This window comes from Pelophylax lessonae (genome assembly GCF_965119305.1).
Source record: "Pelophylax lessonae genome assembly, chromosome: 1".
In the NCBI taxonomy this organism is placed as follows: Eukaryota; Metazoa; Chordata; class Amphibia; order Anura; family Ranidae; genus Pelophylax; species Pelophylax lessonae.
The window spans coordinates 650,979,824-650,999,535 of NC_138768.1; the positions used below are offsets into that span (position 1 = coordinate 650,979,824).

At 43.9% G+C, this 19,712-nt stretch overlaps 1 protein-coding gene across 1 annotated transcript in view; it reads left to right on the forward strand.

Annotated features, from left to right (window-relative positions):
* Window positions 1-14,749: 14,749 nt before the first annotated feature.
* NAA15 (N-alpha-acetyltransferase 15, NatA auxiliary subunit) overlaps window positions 14,750-19,712 on the forward strand; it is a 137,692-nt gene continuing 132,729 nt past the window's right edge. The window contains exon 1 of the mRNA XM_082259847.1: window positions 14,750-15,053. Coding sequence (XP_082115973.1) covers window positions 15,000-15,053 — 54 coding nt within the window. The 5' untranslated portion in view covers window positions 14,750-14,999. The remainder of the gene's footprint in view (window positions 15,054-19,712) is intronic.

The window sequence follows — 19,712 nt, forward strand, 5'->3', positions numbered from 1 at the left end:
ACACTACAAAACCATCTGGTCTACTTTGCAGTCTACCAATACCCAAAGTTCCATGAGAAGTTGTGTCCTTAGACTTTATAGTAGAATTACCACCTTCCAAAGGATTTACTGCCATTCTAGTGTCAGTGGACCATCTGACAAAGATGGCACATTTCATTTCTATTCGCAGACTACCTTCATCTAAGGAAACAGCGGAATTACTAGTAAAACATGTGTTCAAGCTACATGGAATTCCAAAGACTCTTTTATCTGACCGAGGTTCACAGTTCATCTCCAAGTTTTGGCAAGCTCTATGTCATATACTACGAATTGAGCGAAAACTTACTTCTCCCTACCACCCTCAGACCAATGGACAAACTGAAAGAGTCAACCAGTGCATTGAACAATATTTGCGTTGCTACACCTCATACCTACAGGATGATTGGGTGGACCTCCTCCCTCTGGCAGAATTTGCTTACAATAACGCAACCCACAGTACTACTAAGCAAAGTCCATTCTACCTAAACTATGGGTTTCATCCCACACTTCTTCCACCACGCATCCTGCCATCAAGTAACCCAGTAGCCTCTGACTATCTTACCCAAATAAAAGACTCTCTGGGTTTACTTAACACCACCATCTCACATGCCCATAGCCAACAAAAAAGGTACTACGACCTCCGTAGAAGACCTTCTCCTCAATATGCTATTGGGGATCTCGTTTGGCTATCTACGAAAAACTTAAGGTTAAAGATCCCCAGTAAAAAGCTTGGGCCTTTGTTTCTAGGACCTTTCCCAATTGAGAAGCTCATTGGGAGAGCTGCAGTTCAACTCACCTTACCGGCAGATCTTAAAATACACCCCATCTTTCACGTGTCGCTACTGAAACCACATGTTCCCAACCAAGGAATAAGACCTACCATCTCGCCTCCACCTCCAGTACAAGTTGAAGGCGGAGAAGAATTTGAGATTAAGGAGATTTTGGATTCTCGTATCCTAAGAGGGAAACTCCAATATCTCATAAGATGGAAAAACTATGGACCCCAAGACGACACCTGGTTGGATACTTCTGACGTTCACGCTCCCAGGCTTATACGAAGGTTCCACTCCAAATACCCGGAGAGACCAGTGCTATAGGCCTTCCGGAGCCGGCCTTAAGGGGGGGTACTGTAAGATTCTGGTACCTTCGGTACCCTTCCAGCCCAATTCTTCCGCATATAGCTACCTGTCCCTTTACATCTCGTGACGTCATCACTAGGCGCCGCTCTGAGCGGCTATTTCATTCGCCGGTTTTCACTCACAAGGTGTTCGTACAAACCGCTTGTTACACAGCCTTGTCTGACGCTGCCGAAGCCTCCAGCTATTTCCTGTATCTCGCTACGGATCCTGTATCTCGCTACCGATCCTTCTCCTCATTACCGGACCCCTCATCTCTCTAAAACCAACTAGTGATAAGTACCCCGCAGGGGATTCCTTCCTATCAACTTGCACTATCTACCCTTGTATACTAAAGACTGTTGCTATCTATGCATTACTATTTCTATCATCTGCACTGTTACATAGATTGCTAGCTCTTGAGTCTACTACCATCTATATCCTTGCACTGAGTTAGCAATTCCTGTACACTTCATCTGCTGTCCCCTACCACCTGTTAATTGTACATGATTGCTAACCTATCTGCATACTATCTATCACCATCTGCTAACACTCCTGAACATTACTATTGAGTGCCTATCATTGCTATCATTACTCACGCCTGTCCTTTCAGCACATCACCTCTATACTATCGTATACAACCTATCACTCCAGGAACATCTTAACTGAGTGCCTGTATATTTGCATGCTGAGGCAGGCTGGGCCACAATGATGAGTCTGGAGAGTTGGATATGGTAATTCAACACATCTCTGCACGACTAATGAGTAGAAATGCAGCTGCATATCCATTTCACTAAACAAACGCCGGAGCGTTACAGCCTGATGTTACTGTATTTCGTTGGTTTGGCATACATTTGTTTAGATTTCTCTGGTTGTCCCTTAAGAAACACTATCACCAGACATATTTTGGCACTGGTTTCCTCTGAAAGTCCTTTGTGATGTAGCTTACTATATCTAAATATGGTCATTGGAGGTGGCTGCTCATGGTGCTGCCTGCCATGATCTGACATGGGTGTAAGATCTTCAGTGAATGTAGAGTCTAGTTTAATGGGGCCTTGATGTAAGAGTAATACATGCCTATCAATGTTCTAAGCATTTAACCTCCCTGGTGGTCTGATTATGTCAGAATTTCTGTGCTAAAAGCAGTACATTGTTTTGCATGGAAATATGTTTTATATTTTAGGCCTGTAATTCTTAGGAATAACTCACTTAAATCATAAATTATAATGTAATAATAATAAATTTAATCAAATTCTTCATTGTTATTGAAGTGGAGATATTTCATTATGAGGGAGAATCTGTACTTGGGGGCGCTGCCTGATCCGTACCGCAGTCAATAGAGCACCAAGTCTGCACATCGCTGAGCTCAGTCGCAGAATCCTCGCTGTTGTCACTTTTAGTACCTGATGACGAATTTTCCCAAGAATAGCTATCGCTCAGTTCAAATAATTCCAATACATAGCTGTTTTCCAGTTCATCCAAAAGCGTTTTTGAGCTAAAAGAACGCTTTTTGGATGCCATGGACGTTATCAATTTTCCAGGCACAAAGTACCGCATTCTTTGCATTAGGATAAAAAACCTTCTGGGTGTAGCAGCCTCCCCAGCACCCCCTAATACTTACCTGAGCCCCATCTCTTCCCAGCGATGTTCACGAGTCCCTCGGCTGTCTGGGAGTCTCTCTCCTGATTGGCTGAGACACAGCCGCGGCACCATTGGCTCCCACGGCTGTCAATCAAAGTCAGTTAGCCAATCAGGAGAGAGAGGGAACAAGCCAAACGGCAGCTCTATGCCTGAATGGACACACAGAGCTGCTCCTTGGCTCGGGTCTCCCCTTAGCAAGCTGCCTGCTGTGGGGGCCCTTGAGAGGAGGGAGGAGCTAAGACCAGCAAGGAGGGACCTGAGAAGAGGAGGATCTGGGCTGCCCTGTGCAAAACTAACTGCACAGGAGGTAAGTATAACATGTTTGGTATTTAAAAAAAAAAAATACAGAGACTTTATAATCACTTTAACTGGAGCCTTGTAGTCTCTGGTCTTGGAGAGCTAGAAATGCTCAAGTCGATAGTAGAAAAGATTGGTTCGTTCTTAGCTCTTGCTAAGTCTTTGATGAGCTTTGAAAAGAACAAAAAGGGTGGGGAAGACACTTGATGCCTCTACTTGAACCAGTTATTGGTCATTTTTCCTGAATATTGCATAGTAATTTTGTTACAATTGGGTTATTGCTGTTCACAGTGTCTACATAGCTAAGGCGTTGTAGATGTGAGTCTTCCTTGGCGATTTCAAGCTCAAGATGATCACTTAGTTGGAAAAGTACTGTGTTGCACCCAACGAATAGATAGATAAATAGTTCACTTAGTTCCTAGAACTCCTGGTTGTCTTCATTTGAGAGTTTCAGAGAGTTCTGCAGCTTGCTAAACAAGACAAGCTTAATAACTTCAGAGCTCCCGTAAATTTGAACTAACCTCTCCCATGTGAGATTAAAGTGGAGTTCCAGTCACCTGTGGCCGGCATCTTTACTTTGAGCACCCGGCTGCTGTGACAGCTTGCGCCTTCACACAGCCGGGTGCCCACTGCGCATGCATGAGTCTTGCAGCACAACGTAAATGTTGGATGCAGTCCTCTGGGACCTGTCAGTGTCCCAGAAGACTGTGGGAGGGGGGGGGCGAACTTCTGTTTCCGAAAGTATACAGGGGGTACCTGTCAAAGTCGGGTACCTACTCTCCCCCCCTCAAAAGTGTCAAAGAGGAGAGGGGAACGAGTCCTTAAAGCAGAACTTCCCCTTTTGGGTGGAGTTCTGCTTTAAGGCCTTTGTCCGGTTTGAAGATGTAAACAGTATTAAGTCTCCTAGACAACTGACAACCTAACCATCTGTTTATGGAATACTACTGTCTTAAAATTGATCTCTATTTTTTTTATAGTTCTCTGGGTGATCGTTGAACTTTATAAGCTCTCTTATGTACTTAGTAGGGTCCGGCGTCCAGGTGTTCCTTGTAGCCTTGTCGTAACAGGTGTTCCTTAACTATTGCTAGATTTGGTGGTATCTAATACCTGGAGTTTAGGTGTTGAAGGAGAAGATGAAGTAGCAGATGTGTTCAGTCCAGTCGGTCTCAAGAACAATGGGGTTGATTTACTGAAACTAGAGACTGCAAAATCTGGTGCAGCTGCGCATAGTAGCCAATCAGCTTCTAACTTCAGCTTGTTCAATTAGGCTGACAAAAGAAACCTGGAAATGGATTGGTTTGTATGCAGAGCTACACCAGATTTTGCACTCTCCAATCTTAGTAAATCAACCCCAGTGTGACCAGTCTTGGAGGTTTTAAAGTGGATGTAAAGGAATAAGGTTTTTTTATCTTAATGCATTCTATGCATTAGGATAAAAAAACCTTCTGTGTGCAGCAGACCCCCTCAGCCCCTCTAATACTTACCTGAGGTCCATCTATATTCAGAGATGTTGCAGGGGTGTCTTGGCTGCCCGGGACTCCCCTCCTCATTGGCGGAGACAGCATTGTGACGCCATTGGCTCCTGCTGCTGTCAAAGTCAGTCAGCCAATAAGGAGAGAAAAGGGTCAGGGGCGTGCTGCAACTCCATGTCTGAATGGACACAGGGAGCTGTGGCTCTGCTTGGATGCCCCCATAGTAAGCTGCTTTCTGTGGGGGCACTCAAAGGGAGGGGCAAGGAGCACCGAAGAGGGACCCAAGAAGAGGAGGATCTGGGGTGCCCTGTGCAAAACCACTTCTACAGAGCAGGTAAGTATAACATGTTTGTTATTTGTAATAAAAAAAAAATAGACTTTGGTCCCCTTAGAGAAAACAATGGTGGGCAGGAACCTGGCAGGTGCTCCCTGGATCCCTGCTGCTTCTAGGGGCCTATCGGACTGAACAGCTACCTTGACCCGAGCTTCCCTGTCTGTATGGGATAGATTGAATACATTGGGCCATTATAATCCTCCAACCTCCTCCCTAGTTCCATTAGGATACCCATGGTTCCCTTCTGGAGAAGAACCTGGCATTTTTGCCTCTTAGGTTCAGACAGGAAAACAGCATGCGTCCAATATGCCCCATGAGGCCCTTTTTTCCCCCCTTTCGGAGTTAGTGCAGTACTTTGGGAACATACCCTTAAGCCCCGTACACACACACAGATTGTTGGCCGTCAATTGTCAGCCAACGTCCGATCTGCCGATTGTAGGCTTGTTAGTATGATGCTTTCGGCCGAAAAAAATCTGGTGTGCACGCTATAAAATTTTTGTTGGCCAACAACAGAACGGCCAATTGTTCCTCAGTCAGTACAGATTTCGGCAGACAAAAATCAGATGAGCAAGACTGGGCATGCTCAGAGAAGAAAAAAACACGGAAAGTCAACCATCACATGACATCACTTCTGAAGTTGGTTTTTGTTGGCCAACAAAAGTCCAGTGCAAGTCTAGAGCACATTTCAACCAACAAACAACACTGGACAAAAGACGGCCAATCAGTCGGCCAACAATCTGTGCTTGTGTACGAGGCTTTAGTTCCCTGGAAATATCGCCAACTGACGGATTTCTTTAATAAACTACAACCTCAATTGAGAGCCTTTAATATGCTTACCACCTTTGAATCTTTATGCATCGCCCTTCCACAATCTAGTGGACATAGGTCAAGACTTTACCCCGCCACAGATTTAGAGACTGATTAGATTGACTCACTCCACCGCCATAAGCTCCCGTACACAAGAAATGTCATACAAATTCCTCACCAGGTGGTACCGGACCCCTGTCTGACTAGAACAGATATGTATCCAATGGTAGATGCTTGCTGTTGGAGGGGCTGCGATAGTCCAGGCACGTTTCTCAACCTGTGGTGTTTTTGTCCCAAGATTAAACCATCGGGCTATTCCCCCCCCCCCCCCCGGACCAAACAGACAACTCTTAGATCTATAGAGTGCTCCCTTTTACATTTTCTTCACCATGGGGTTCCCTCCTCCTTAAAACTTTATAAAAAAAAGTGTAACTTCTCATCTATTAAATGCAACCAAATTATTATTTCCCAGATTTTGGAAACAATCCACATGTCCTACTCTGCTAAACTTGAAAAATTCCTCTTCTTCAGAGTCACCTCTGCACATGTTGATGCATTTGGATGGAACAAGCTGAGATGTGATGTGCTTTTTACTATTGCAAATATGTGAGTATATTACTTACCGTGTTTTTATACAATAAATTATTTGTCCCAGGATAATGCACTAGGTTGTGCGCCCTCGGTGTGTTTTGTATGGATATATTACTCCTCTGAGATTTCCACAGATTAAAATACCATCACTGTACAGCATTCAAGTGACACCAGAGCTGCTACATTTCCTCCCCACAGATGCACCTACTACTGGACTAGAGTGATCCATTCTGTTTTTCATATTTTCCTAATTAGGTCATTTCTCCTTCCCTATTTCTTTTTTTCTTCTCCCCTTTTTTCTCATAACCCATGGTGTGCAAATTAATTTGAATACATTTTTGCTGTGTTTAAATTTCACAGAACTTGGGCAGGTATAGATACACACTGGGTGCTCTTGTTATGGGATGCCTCGGTTGGCCCTCCTCTGTTCTGGCACACCAGTGTTGTCGATGGTGCGGAGTCAGGTGGAGCATCAGGCCTCTATTTTGTTGGGTGCCCTTTGTTTATCCCTACTGCTTAGGTTTCCCCTTTTTGTGTACTGCATTTGATGTACTTGTCATCAGCACCTCACCTCAATATTAAATGTGTTCCCATTTTTTTTTACACATCTATACCTGACCTGTCTTACTTTGTTCTTTAATTTACTATTTCTACTTTCTTGTAGTGGTTGTACATATTTGGTAAAATTTCAATAAAACTTTATTGTAAAAAAAAAAAAAAAAAGAGACTTTGGTATCATTTTAAGGTGATTTGGGAAGCTCGATTCAGGAAAGTGTATGGTGGCACATGAATTTCTGCAATAAATGTTAGTAACTTGGTAAGTAGAGAAGTGTCCAATGTGCCAGGGTGACCTGTGTGGTTGATTGCTGCAGCTTCTCCTTTAAATTAGATTTAACATATCCTATGCAATTGGGTAGACATTTTTCCAGCTTAGGACAAATTGCAGGGTTCATATTACAGACTCATTGGAGGCAGTTAGGATGGTACTATGGATGAATCTTTCCTCTGCTGCTTGTTACAAAACCTTGAAATTAGCCACAGCTGCCTTCACTTTTTTGGACGACTTTTAACTGCGTTTCTGCCTCAACCCGTATAGTGTTTGTTTCTGCTTACATTTTTGAAGCTTGTGCGACTTGGGCATTGGCTTGTGCTCCTACGTGTATCTTTTTCCTTACAGCTTTGACCTTGAGAGCCGTTCAGTGCCCTCTTAGTTCAGTGAGGGCTACAAGCCATCTGCTGCATTGGAGGATAAGACTTGTAGTTAATTCATTCACAGATGCCCATGCAGTGGCTATGGGGAAAAAAACACTTGGCGGCTGTAACAGGTAAGGGGGGAGTGAGGTGGGAGATGCTCAGCATGTTACACCCTAAATACGGGTGTAACATAAAACATGTTCAGCAGGGAGCATTGATAGTTTCAAAAAACTATTAGATGGACACCTTAAAGACCACAACATACAGGGGTATACAATGTACGGTTAAAAGCAAACACACACACACACACATCATAGGTGGAACTGGATGGACTGATGTCTTTTTTCAACCTCACTAACTATGTAACTATGTTCAGAAGATGAACTTAGCCTTTAATAACAATTGATAGAAAATAATATTTTTCAGATATTCTTTCATTGCTTCTAAAAGCTCTTTTTAGCTTCATGGATGCACTGGTTAGTTGCTTTACATCATTACATTTTTAAGCAGCAGCAGACAGACAGATTACAGTGAATCCAGAAAGTATTTACAGCGCTTCACTTTTCCACATTTTGTTATGTTACACTCTTGTTCCAAAATAGATTAAATTCATTATTTTCCTCAAAATTCTACAAACAACTCCCTATAATGATAACATGAAAGAACTTTGTTGGAAATCTTTGCAAATTTATTAAAAATAAAAAACATCACATGTGCATAAGTATTCACAGCCTTTGCACAATACATTGTTGAAGCATCTTTGGCACCAATTACACCCCTAAGTCTTTTTTAAGTTTCTCCCATTCTTCTTTGCAGGACCTCTCAAGCTCCATCAGGTTGGATGGAAAGCATTGGTGCACAGCCATTTTCAGATCTCTCCAGAGATGTTTAATCGAGTTCAAGTCTGGCTCTGGCTGGGCCACTCAAGAACATTCACAGAGTTGTCCTGTAGCCACTCCTTTGTTATCTTGGCTGTGTGCTTAGGGTTTTTGTACCATTGGAAGATAAACTATCACCCCAGTCATCTTTCCCTCAATCCTGACTAGTCTCCCAGTTCCTGCAGCTGAAAAACAGAGTCCTTCAGATGCCTTTTTGGAAAACTCCAGGTAGGCTGTCATGTACCTTTTACTGAGGAGTGGCTTCCGTCCAGCCACTTTAGCATACAGGCATGATTGGTGGAGTGCTGCAGAGATGGTTGTTCTCCTGGAAGGTTCTCCTTTCTTCACAGAGAAACGCTGGAACTCTGTGAGAGTGACCATTGAGATTTTAGTCAACTCCCTGACTAAGGCTCTTTTCCCCCGATCCCTCAGTTTGGCCAGGCGGCCCGCTCTTGGAAGAGTCCTGGTGGTTCCAAAGTTCTTCTATTTATGGATGACGGAGGCCACTGTGCTCATTGGGACCTTCAATGCTGCAGACATTTTTTCTGTACCCTTCCCCATATCCGTGGCTCAATACAATCCTGTCTCAGAGGTCTACAGACTATTCCTTGGACTTCATGACTTGGTATGTGCTCTGACATGTGGGACCTTATATAGATTGGACATGATTTGGAAAGGCACACACCTATCAACTGAATTTACCACAAGTGGACTCCAATCAAGTTGTAGAAACATCTCAAGGATGATCAGTGGAAACAGGATGCACCTGAGCTCATTTTTGAGCGTCATGATGAAGGCTGTGAATGCTTATGTACGTTATTTTCTTTTTTATTGTTATTACATTTATAAAGATTGCAAACAAACTTCTTTCATGTTGTCACTATGGGATATTGTTTGTAGAATTTTGAGGAAAATAATGAATTAAATCCATTTTGGAATGAGACTAACGTAACAAAATGTGGAAAAAGTGAAGGGCTGTGAATACTTTCCGGATTCACTGTACATCCAGGGCCGATCATCTGTCCATAACAATAGGCAATCACTCCACGTGTGGATTTATGTGAACACCAGAAGACAGCTGCAACTCTGGTCATTTCTCTGTACAGGCTGAGAGGCAGCCGCTGTTGGAACATGTGTACGATTCCAAAATTGGTGAACTGAAATTTATAACATTTTTTTGGGGTTTAATACATGCTTAGCACTTCAGCCTGGCAGCACTGGGGTTGTCAGTTAGAATCCCAACCATGGGAACTACCTGCATCGGTTTGCATGTTTCTCCCAGTGTCTGTGTGGATTTCCTCCAGGTTCTCCCACACTCCAAGTAAGCGAGTTAGGGACCTTAGACTGAAAGCTCTTTAAGGGCAGGGACTGATATGAATGTATAATGAATATGTAAAGTGCTGTGTAAACTGACAGCGCAATACAAGTACCTGTAATAAATAAAAAAAAAAGTATTTAACTACCACAGTGCACTTTCTGCTAGCAGTCCAAGTCAAAAACATACAGGAGCTGATAACAACACTGGACTTGAATTATTTAGTTTCTGTTGAACCAGATGAAAAATAATCATGGGAGGCTCTGTTGGCTGCCACTCTTCTGATAATCTCTAAGCAGCCCAGAGGAGAGATTTGGGGTCTAATAGACCCCAGATCTCTCCATAAAGAGGACCTGTCACCGCCCATGCTTTCACAAGATATGTTGTTCATCAAATTGTAAAAGCAACAAGGTTGATCAAAAAAAAAAAAATAAATAAATTAGAAAGTAAAAAAAAAAAGTTTTGAATAAAATAAATAAAAAAATTGAAAGCGGGACCTCCCCTGTGCTTAAGCATAAATGCATACGTAAGTCCTGAAAACATATGTAAATGGTGATGGCACCACACGCAAATGTTAGAGCAAGAGCAGCAATTCTAGCAGTTCCACTGACACTGCTCACGCCTGTGTCTGTACAGGAGGGGGCAGGACCTATTTAAGGAATATCAGTGGAACACCTCAGGATTATGAGTAAGCACTATGTAATTTTGTGAAACGCATCAAACTATATCAGCTACAGCCGTGAGGTGCATGTCATGCACTTTATTGGGAATATGCAATAAATGGACTTTCCACATTCTGGTATGCAGCCATTTATTTTCTTAAATATTTTGTATGGCTGGCGAGCCGAGGCCTGCACCCATGAGAAGAGATCCACCCATTCAATTAATTTACCTGGATCCACTCACCTTGAGCAGCTTCTCTCTTGTTCCTATCGGCAATAATTCTAGCTCCAGACCTCCTAACTCTTTTAAAGTGTCAGATTTTTCGGTACCGTAGTTTGCCACCATTCCACGGGCGTACGCAATTTTAAAGTGTGACATGTTAGGTATCTATTTACTCGGCATAACATCATCTTTTAGATTTAAAAAAAAAGTGTGTATTATATAGTGGTTGTGTGTAAAGAAAAAATTTAAGTATTTTTTCTAAAAAAAAAATTGCAAATTATTTGGAAAAACTGCTGTCTGATCCATCTGGAAATGGTGTCAGAGGAAGCGGACAACTATTTTCGATGTCCATCTGTGAGCACAAAGAGAGAGTCTGACTTTCTGAAAGACTCTGTAGCTGCCAGATACACCCTAATTGCCTGGACCGCATTCAAGGCATGCAAGGCAATTTCCTTTGGATGTTTAGGCTTGGGACACAGGGAAGTCAACACAATGTCTTCATTCAAATAAAAATCAGAGACAACCTTCGGAAGGAACGATGGACAGGGGCAAAGAACCACCTTATCCCTGTGAATCATTACGTAAGGTGAACAGGATAACGCTGCCAGTTCTGACACACTGCGCACAGAGGTGATAGCCACTGAAAAGGCCAACTTCTGGGACAGCGTAAGCAGGAGAATCTCTCAAATATTTTCATAGGGAGGCTTCTGTAGCCTTGAAAGCACCTAATTAAGATCCCAAGGCGGCAACGGAGCCCGCACTGGAGGAACCAAATGTCCGACACCCTGAAGAAAGGTACGCACCAGGGAGAGTGTGACCAAAGGTCGCTGGAAGAAGACCGCCAAAGCCGATACCTGGCCCTTAATAGTACTCAAGGCCAATTTCTGTTTAACCCCCGTTGAAGGAAGGTCAAGATCTGAGCCACCGAGAAGGAGCGAGGAAGAACCCCAAGAGACTCACACCATGCAATGTACGTCTTCCATGTTTGATGGTAGATCTTCCTACAGGTAGATTTCCTAACAGTGTAGGAATCACCCCTATCTTTCAGCACCTGGCGTTCAAAAGCCAAGCCGTCAAAGCCAGTGACTGTAAAGCAGGATGAAAGAACGGTCCTTGGGACAGCAGATCCTCCCAGAGGAAGCTGCCAAGGAACGTCGGCGACCAGCCGCATCAGATCGGCTTACCAAGCCCGGCGAGCCCAGTCTGGAGCCACTAAGATGATCAGAGTCTTTTCTGCCTCGATCCTGTATAGAGGTCTTGACAGAAGCTTGAGAAGAGGAAAGGCATAAATCAGATGATACTGACTTCACGGGGCCACCAGCACGTCTGTGGCGTCAGCCAGAGGATCCCTTGACCGTGCCACAAACCTCTGCACCTTTCTGTTGAGCTGAGACGCCAACAGATCCACCTCAGGGGTGCCCCATCAGAGATACAGCTGATGAAACACCTACGGATGAAGGAACCACTCCCCATGGTCCAACGCCTGCCAACTAAGGTAATGTGCCTGTCAAATTTCCTCCCGGGAATGTGTACGACAAAGAGGGCTGGAACAAACCGTTCTGCCCACCTACCTTCAGAGCCACCAGGACACTTCTTGTGCCCCCTTGGTGATTGACATGAGCCACGGCCATGGCACTGTCCGAATGAATGTGCACTGGACTATATATATATATATATATATATATATATATATGTTTGGGGGTTCTAAGAAATTTTCATGCAAAAAAAATGTACAAATTTACAATGTAGGAGAGAAATGTCAGAATTGGCCTGGATGGGAACTGGTTATGCGAGTATTAGAGCTGCACAATTATTTGTTAAAAAAAAAAAAACACAATCTCGATTCACCCCCCCCTCACGATCTTAAAAAGGCATTGATCTCGATTCTTAGAGGTGTTCTCTGCTCTCTCACAGCTGTCAAAAAAAAAAAAAAGAGCCTCAGGCAAAGGTTTATTAACACTGTTACAGCTGCTAGATAACTATAAACACAATGTTTTACAATGTATCATTTTGTTCTTTTAGATCAAAGGAATGAACTTCCGACTGTAAGGCCCTGCTCACACCTGAGCGTTATTTTTTTAGCTCATAAAACGCTCATCTCTGAAGTCTCAAAACGCCCAACCAGCAAAATCCAATTAATTTCAATGGCCCCTGTTCACATATGAGCGTTCTGTCACCTGAAGCAAAATGCCTGAAGCTCAAAAAAGTACATGAGCTTCTTTTTTGGCAGATTACAGGCGTTTTTGTTAGATGTCAATGCCTGCCTTCAAACACCTGCAAAAAAAATAGCCTGAAAAACTCACGAAAAAAACACCTGAAAACGATACGCTCAGGTGTGGAGCCTTGGTGAGGGTAGTTTAACCTCTTAAAGACTGACCCTTTTTCTGAAAGTTGTTGCTTACGAGTTAAAATCAGTATTTTTTGCTAGAAATTTACTTAGAACCCCCAAACATTTATATATATATATATATATATATATATATATATATATATATATATATATATATATATATATATATTTTAGCAGAGACCCTAGAGAATAAAGTAGCGATCGTTGCAATCTTTTATGTAAACTGTATTTGCGCAGAAGTCTTTCAAACGCAGTTTTTTGGGGAAAAAATACACAATGAATTTAAAAAAACGAAACAGTAAAGTTAGCCCAATTTTTTGGGATAATGTAAAAGATGTTACGTCGAGAATCGTGATCTTTATTCTAAGCAAAAAAATAGTGATTCTCATTTAATCCAGAATCGTGCAGCTCTAGCGAGTATATTACACACTTGTACAACTTTACTCAACATTACTGAGATCTTTACATTATGTTTTTGGCCCCTTGCACACGGGCGTCAGTTCCTGAGTAAACATCAGTAAATTATGACACCCGTGGGCAAGGGACCTAATTGATAAGTTGAAGGACCCATGTAAAAAATTGTTGGCTGAGCAGCACCTACACCTAATCAGATATAATCGCTGCTTGGGTATTCTGACAGCAATCATTGCCAGAAGTCAGGACACTTGCCGCTGTGGAAGACTCCTCCATATGTGTGGTTAGCAACCTCTATGGAGTTGCACTCTCGCTAGTGGTCAGAGAAAGGTCTCTCCATTGCTATCCAGTCATCAGCCAGCAAGATTGGTCAATGTTCAGGCCCAATGAGGGAGACTCTCCACTGAGGTAAATGGAAGGTTATCCTACATGAATAGTGATATGTGGTAGGAGGCAGAGTCTGACATCAGCCTAAAGCCCTGTACACACGAGAAGAAATTCTGCCGCGACCGATCTGACGATTTTCGGCTTGTTAGTATGGTGCTTTCGACAGCCGTCTCCGACTTTTCGGCCGAAAAAATCCTGGTGTGCAGGCTATATAATTTTTCTCGACCATCAAAACACGGCCGATTTTCATCTCATTAGTACAGATTTCGATGGGGAAAAATCTTATGAGCAAGACTAGGCATGCTCAGAGATGAAAGAACACATAGAAAGCAATCCAACACATGACATCACTTGTGAAGTAGAATTCTATCGTATGGGAAAATTCGTGTGCAGTCTAGAGCACATTCCAACCAACAGACACCACTCTGGACAAAAGACGGAAGACCGGTCATCGGAAATTCGTAGCGTGTGTACGAGGCTTAAAGCCCCATACACACAGGCCGAATGCTGGCTGACGTTGGCCTACATTCGACCCGTGTGTAAGGCAGAGGCCAGCCAAACGTTGGACGTGCATGCTGGTAAATCAGTGGCCGAACAAACGGCTCAGCCAATGGTGGAGAGCGCCAATCAGAGTGTTCTGTGAAGGGCCATTTCAGAACACAACAGCTTTGCAGGGTAGATCGCTGTACTAAAGTCAGATAATTAGTACAGCTGCTCCAACCGGAGCTGACAGGTTTTTTTCGGTGAACCCAGTGGGTTAAAAGGACAAAAGTAATAGAAGGGAAGGAAGGTCCTATGAGAATATTTTCCTGGTAGGGTAACCAGACATAAATCATTGTGAATAAAGTACGAGCCCTCCCCATATACAGACACCCCTATTCCGTATGTCCTTATGGCGCACAGAGAGGTGAGAGACCCACCACGTCCTCCTCCGCTCCGCACACAGCCAGCACTGAGGCCCCTGAGTGCTCTGTGGGCGTACACAGCTGTCAGCGGAAAGAGTAGGACACCGGGTCATGGCGCAGGCGCTGCTCTCCCTGTGACCCGGGAAGCCGTCCCTCCTCCTTCCGCCATTTTGGCCTCTGCCTCTTGTCGGGTCTGTTCAGATACCACGTGAAGCGCCCGGCCGGGGCCCTGACAGGCCAGGGAGGAGGAGAGGCATATCGCTAGCACACAGGACTAGTCACACCGACTACCGGGGGGAGGAGACGAACTGGGCCACAGCACGAGGGGAACCGGGCGAGGGAAGCAGGAGGAGCAGAACAGCGAGTCCAACTGGAGGGGCGAGCAACGGCCGCGACATGCCGAGTGTCAGCCTCCCGCCCAAGGAGAATGCGCTCTTCAAACGGATCCTGGTGAGGGGGGCTGGGATATACATTACTCTATACATTACTGTATACATGTCCTATCAGTACAGGGAGGGGGGCTGGGGTATACATTACTGTATACATGTCCTATCATTACTAGGAGGGGGGCTGGGGTATACATTACTGTATACATGTCCTATCAGTACAGGGAGGGGGGCTGGGGTATACATTACTGTATACATGTCCTATCAGTACTAGGAGGGGGGCTGGGGTATACATTACTGTATACATGTCCTATCAGTACTAGGAGGGGGGTTGGGGTATACATTACTGTATACATGTCCTATCAGTACTAGGAGGGGGGTTGGGGTATACATTACTGTATACATGTCCTATCAGTACTAGGAGGGGGGCTGGGGTATACATTACTGTATACATGTCCTATCAGTACTAGGAGGGGGGCTGGGGTATACATTACTCTATACATTACTGTATACATGTCCTATCAGTACTAGGAGGGGGGCTGGGGTAGACATTACTGTATACATGTCCTATCAGTACTAGGAGGGGGGCTGGGGTATACATTACTGTATACATGTCCTATCAGTACTAGGAGGGGGGCTGGGGTATACATTACTCTATACATTACTGTATACATGTCCTATCAGTACTAGGAGGGGGGCTGGGGTATACATTACTGTATACATGTCCTATCATTACTAGGAGGGGGGCTGGGGTATACATTACTCTATACATTACTGTATACATGTCCTATCAGTACTAGGAGGGGGGCTGGGGTATACATTACTGTATACATGTCCTATCAGTACTAGGAGGGGGGCTGGGGTATACATTACTCTATACATTACTGTATACATGTCCTATCAGTACTAGGAGGGGGGCTGGGGTATACATTACTGTATACATGTCCTATCAGTACTAGGAGGGGGGCTGGGGTATACATTACTGTATACATGTCCTATCATTACTAGGAGGGGGCTGGGGTATACATTACTCTATACATTACTGTATACATGTCCTATCAGTACTAGGAGGGGGGCTGGGGTAGACATTACTGTATACATGTCCTATCAGTACTAGGAGGGGGGCTGGGGTATACATTACTGTATACATGTCCTATCAGTACTAGGAGGGGGGCTGGGGTATACATTACTCTATACATTACTGTATACATGTCCTATCAGTACTAGGAGGGGGGCTGGGGTATACATTACTGTATACATGTCCTATCATTACTAGGAGGGGGGCTGGGGTATACATTACTCTATACATTACTGTATACATGTCCTATCAGTACTAGGAGGGGGGCTGGGGTATACATTACTCTATACATGTCCTATCAGTACTAGGAGGGGGGCTGGGGTATACATTACTCTATACATTACTGTATACATGTCCTATCAGTACTAGGAGGGGGGCTGGGGTATACATTACTCTATACATTACTGTATACATGCCCTATCAGTACTAGTAGGGGGGCTGGGGTATACATTAGTGTATACATGTCCTATCAGTACTAGGAGGGGGGCTGGGGTATACATTACTGTATACATGTCCTATCAGTACAGGGAGGGGGGCTGGGATATACATTACTGTATACATGTCCTATCAGTACCAGGAGGGGGGCTGGGGTATACATTACTGTATACATGTCCTATCATTACTAGGAGGGGGGGGGCTGGGGTATACATGTCCTATCATTACTAGGAGGGGGGGCTGAGGTATACATTACTGTATACATGTCCTATCAGTACCAGGAGGGGGGCTGGGGTATACATTACTGTATACATGTCCTATCAGTACTAGGAGGGGGGCTGGGGTATACATTACTGTATACATGTCCTATCAGTACAGGGAGGGGGGCTGGGATATACATTACTGTATACATGTCCTATCAGTACAGAGAGGGGGGCTGGGGTATACATTACTGTATACATGTCCTATCAGTACCAGGAGGGGGGCTGGGGTATACATTACTGTATACATGTCCTATCAGTACTAGAAGGGGGGCTGGGGTATACATTACTGTATACATGTCCTATCAGTACTAGAAGGGGGGCTGGGGTATACATTACTGTATACATGTCCTATCAGTACTAGAAGGGGCGCTGGGGTATACATTACTGTATACATGTCCTATCAGTACTAGGAGGGGGGTTGGGGTATACATTACTGTATACATGTCCTATCAGTACTAGGAGGGGGGTTGGGGTATACATTACTGTATACATGTCCTATCAGTACTAGGAGGGGGGCTGGGGTATACATTACTGTATACATGTCCTATCAGTACTAGGAGGGGGGCTGGGGTAGACATTACTGTATACATGTCCTATCAGTACTAGGAGGGGGGCTGGGGTAGACATTACTATATACATGTCCTATCAGTACTAGAAGGGGCGCTGGGGTATACATTACTGTATACATGTCCTATCAGTACTAGGAGGGGGGCTGGGGTATACATTACTGTATACATGTCCTATCAGTACTAGAAGGGGCGCTGGGGTATACATTACTGTATACATGTCCTATCAGTACTAGGAGGGGGGCTGGGGTAGACATTACTGTATACATGTCCTATCAGTACTAGGAGGGGGGCTGGGGTATACATTACTGTATACATGTCCTATCAGTACTAGGAGGGGGGCTGGGGTATACATTACTGTATACATGTCCTATCAGTACTAGGAGGGGGGCTGTGGTAGACATTACTGTATACATGTCCTATCAGTACAGGGAGGGGGGCTGGGATATACATTACTGTATACATGTCCTATCAGTGCAGGGAGGGGGGCTGGGGTATACATTACTGTATACATGTCCTATCAGTACTAGTAGGGGGGCTGGGGTAGACATTACTGTATACATGTCCTATCAGTACTAGGAGGGGGGCTGGGGTATACATTACTGTATACATGTCCTATCAGTACTAGGAGGGGGGCTGGGGTATACATTACTGTATACATGTCCTATCAGTACTAGGAGGGGGGCTGGGGTATACATTACTATATACATGTCCTATCAGTACTAGGAGGGGGGCTGGGGTATACATTACTATATACATGTCCTATCAGTACCAGGAGGGGGGCTGGGGTAGACATTACTGTATACATGTCCTATCAGTACAGGGAGGGGGGCTGGGGTATACATTACTGTATACATGTCCTATCAGTACTAGGAGGGGGGCTGGGGTATACATTACTGTATTTATGTCCTATCAGTACTAGGAGGGGGGCTGGGGTATACATTACTGTATACATGTCCTATCAGTACTAGGAGGGGGGCTGGGGTATACATTACTGTATACGTGTCTATCCCTATATGTGAGCACCCCCTTCATGTACTCAGTTATAGAGATATGAAATGTATACCGTAATGTATATATGACTACATGGAGGGGAGTGCTCAGATATACATTACTGTGTACATGTCTTATCTCTATAACTGAATACAGGTAGGGGGTGCTTTAATATACCTTACTATATGCATATCATACCCCCATCAATGAGTACATGGAGGTGGTGCTGAGATATGACATGTATTCTATAATGTATATCACTATAACTGAGTACATGGAGGTTGTGCTGAGATATAAATTATTGTATACATCTCGTATCACTATAACTGACTACAGGGGTGCATTACTAAATACATGTCATGTCCCTATTTTTTGTGAGGGGTTCTGGGATATATTATTGTATACATGACATTTTACTACAACCAGAAGGGGGTGCTGGAATATACATTTATATATACATGTCATACCCTTATAACTTAGTACAGGATAGGGGTGCTGAGATGTACAGTACATGTGAGCTCCTTTGGCGCACACTTGCATTTGTGGGTGTGTGCTGGGCATTAGGGGGTTACGTTTGTTTTTTTAAAATACATTTTATTATAATTTTATTTTTTTTATTTACCTTTATTGCTATCAAAAGGGGATAACAAAATCCATATGCTAGCACTGGGTAAATTACTCTTTTTGGAGACGTTGGAGGTTTGTTAGACCTAAATGTCTCCCCTACCTGTTAGCATCCGCTCAAGCACAGATCTGCTCTCCTTAGATGCCTTTCTTGCTGTATCTTCCAGGGAAAGAACGCTCTGAAACCTGAATTGAAAAAAAAAAAAAGTCTGCTAGATCACTTTCACTTTTCAGCCAGGAGCCAGCTGAGGAAAATGGGCAAAAGCTGATGGATGCTACTGCAACCAACAGCTTGTGTCTAACCCGTCACTCTTTGGCTGTACTAAGTGAGTCCAAAGAGCTAAACTAGTTCAATGTGGTGCCTCCATTAGTTTCCTTTTTTAGGCTTTTTTCCCTTTTTTCACCTGATGATTTGTTGTAAATGAAAGCTGCAGGAAATGATTCCATGAGTGGAGAATAGAAGTCAGATGAAGTTATTCTGGTGTTATGGAGGCCAGCTGTCGGAATACAAGAGCCAGCAAGGGATATTTTGGCTGGAGGAATCTGTATTTGCATGCCTAGCCTTATAGTATGCCATTCAGATAGATTTTTTGATACCTTTTAAAGGTTCATGTGGCTTATTCCACACAAGTGGTCCAAACATACTCCAAAGGTCTGCGTCTTTGCAGGTTTTTCCGGACATAAATGTGACGGGCCTGAGGTAGTTGGATGTAGATGGACGCACATCTGTTTTAAATCTGCCTGCCGTTTGGCTCCAATTCACG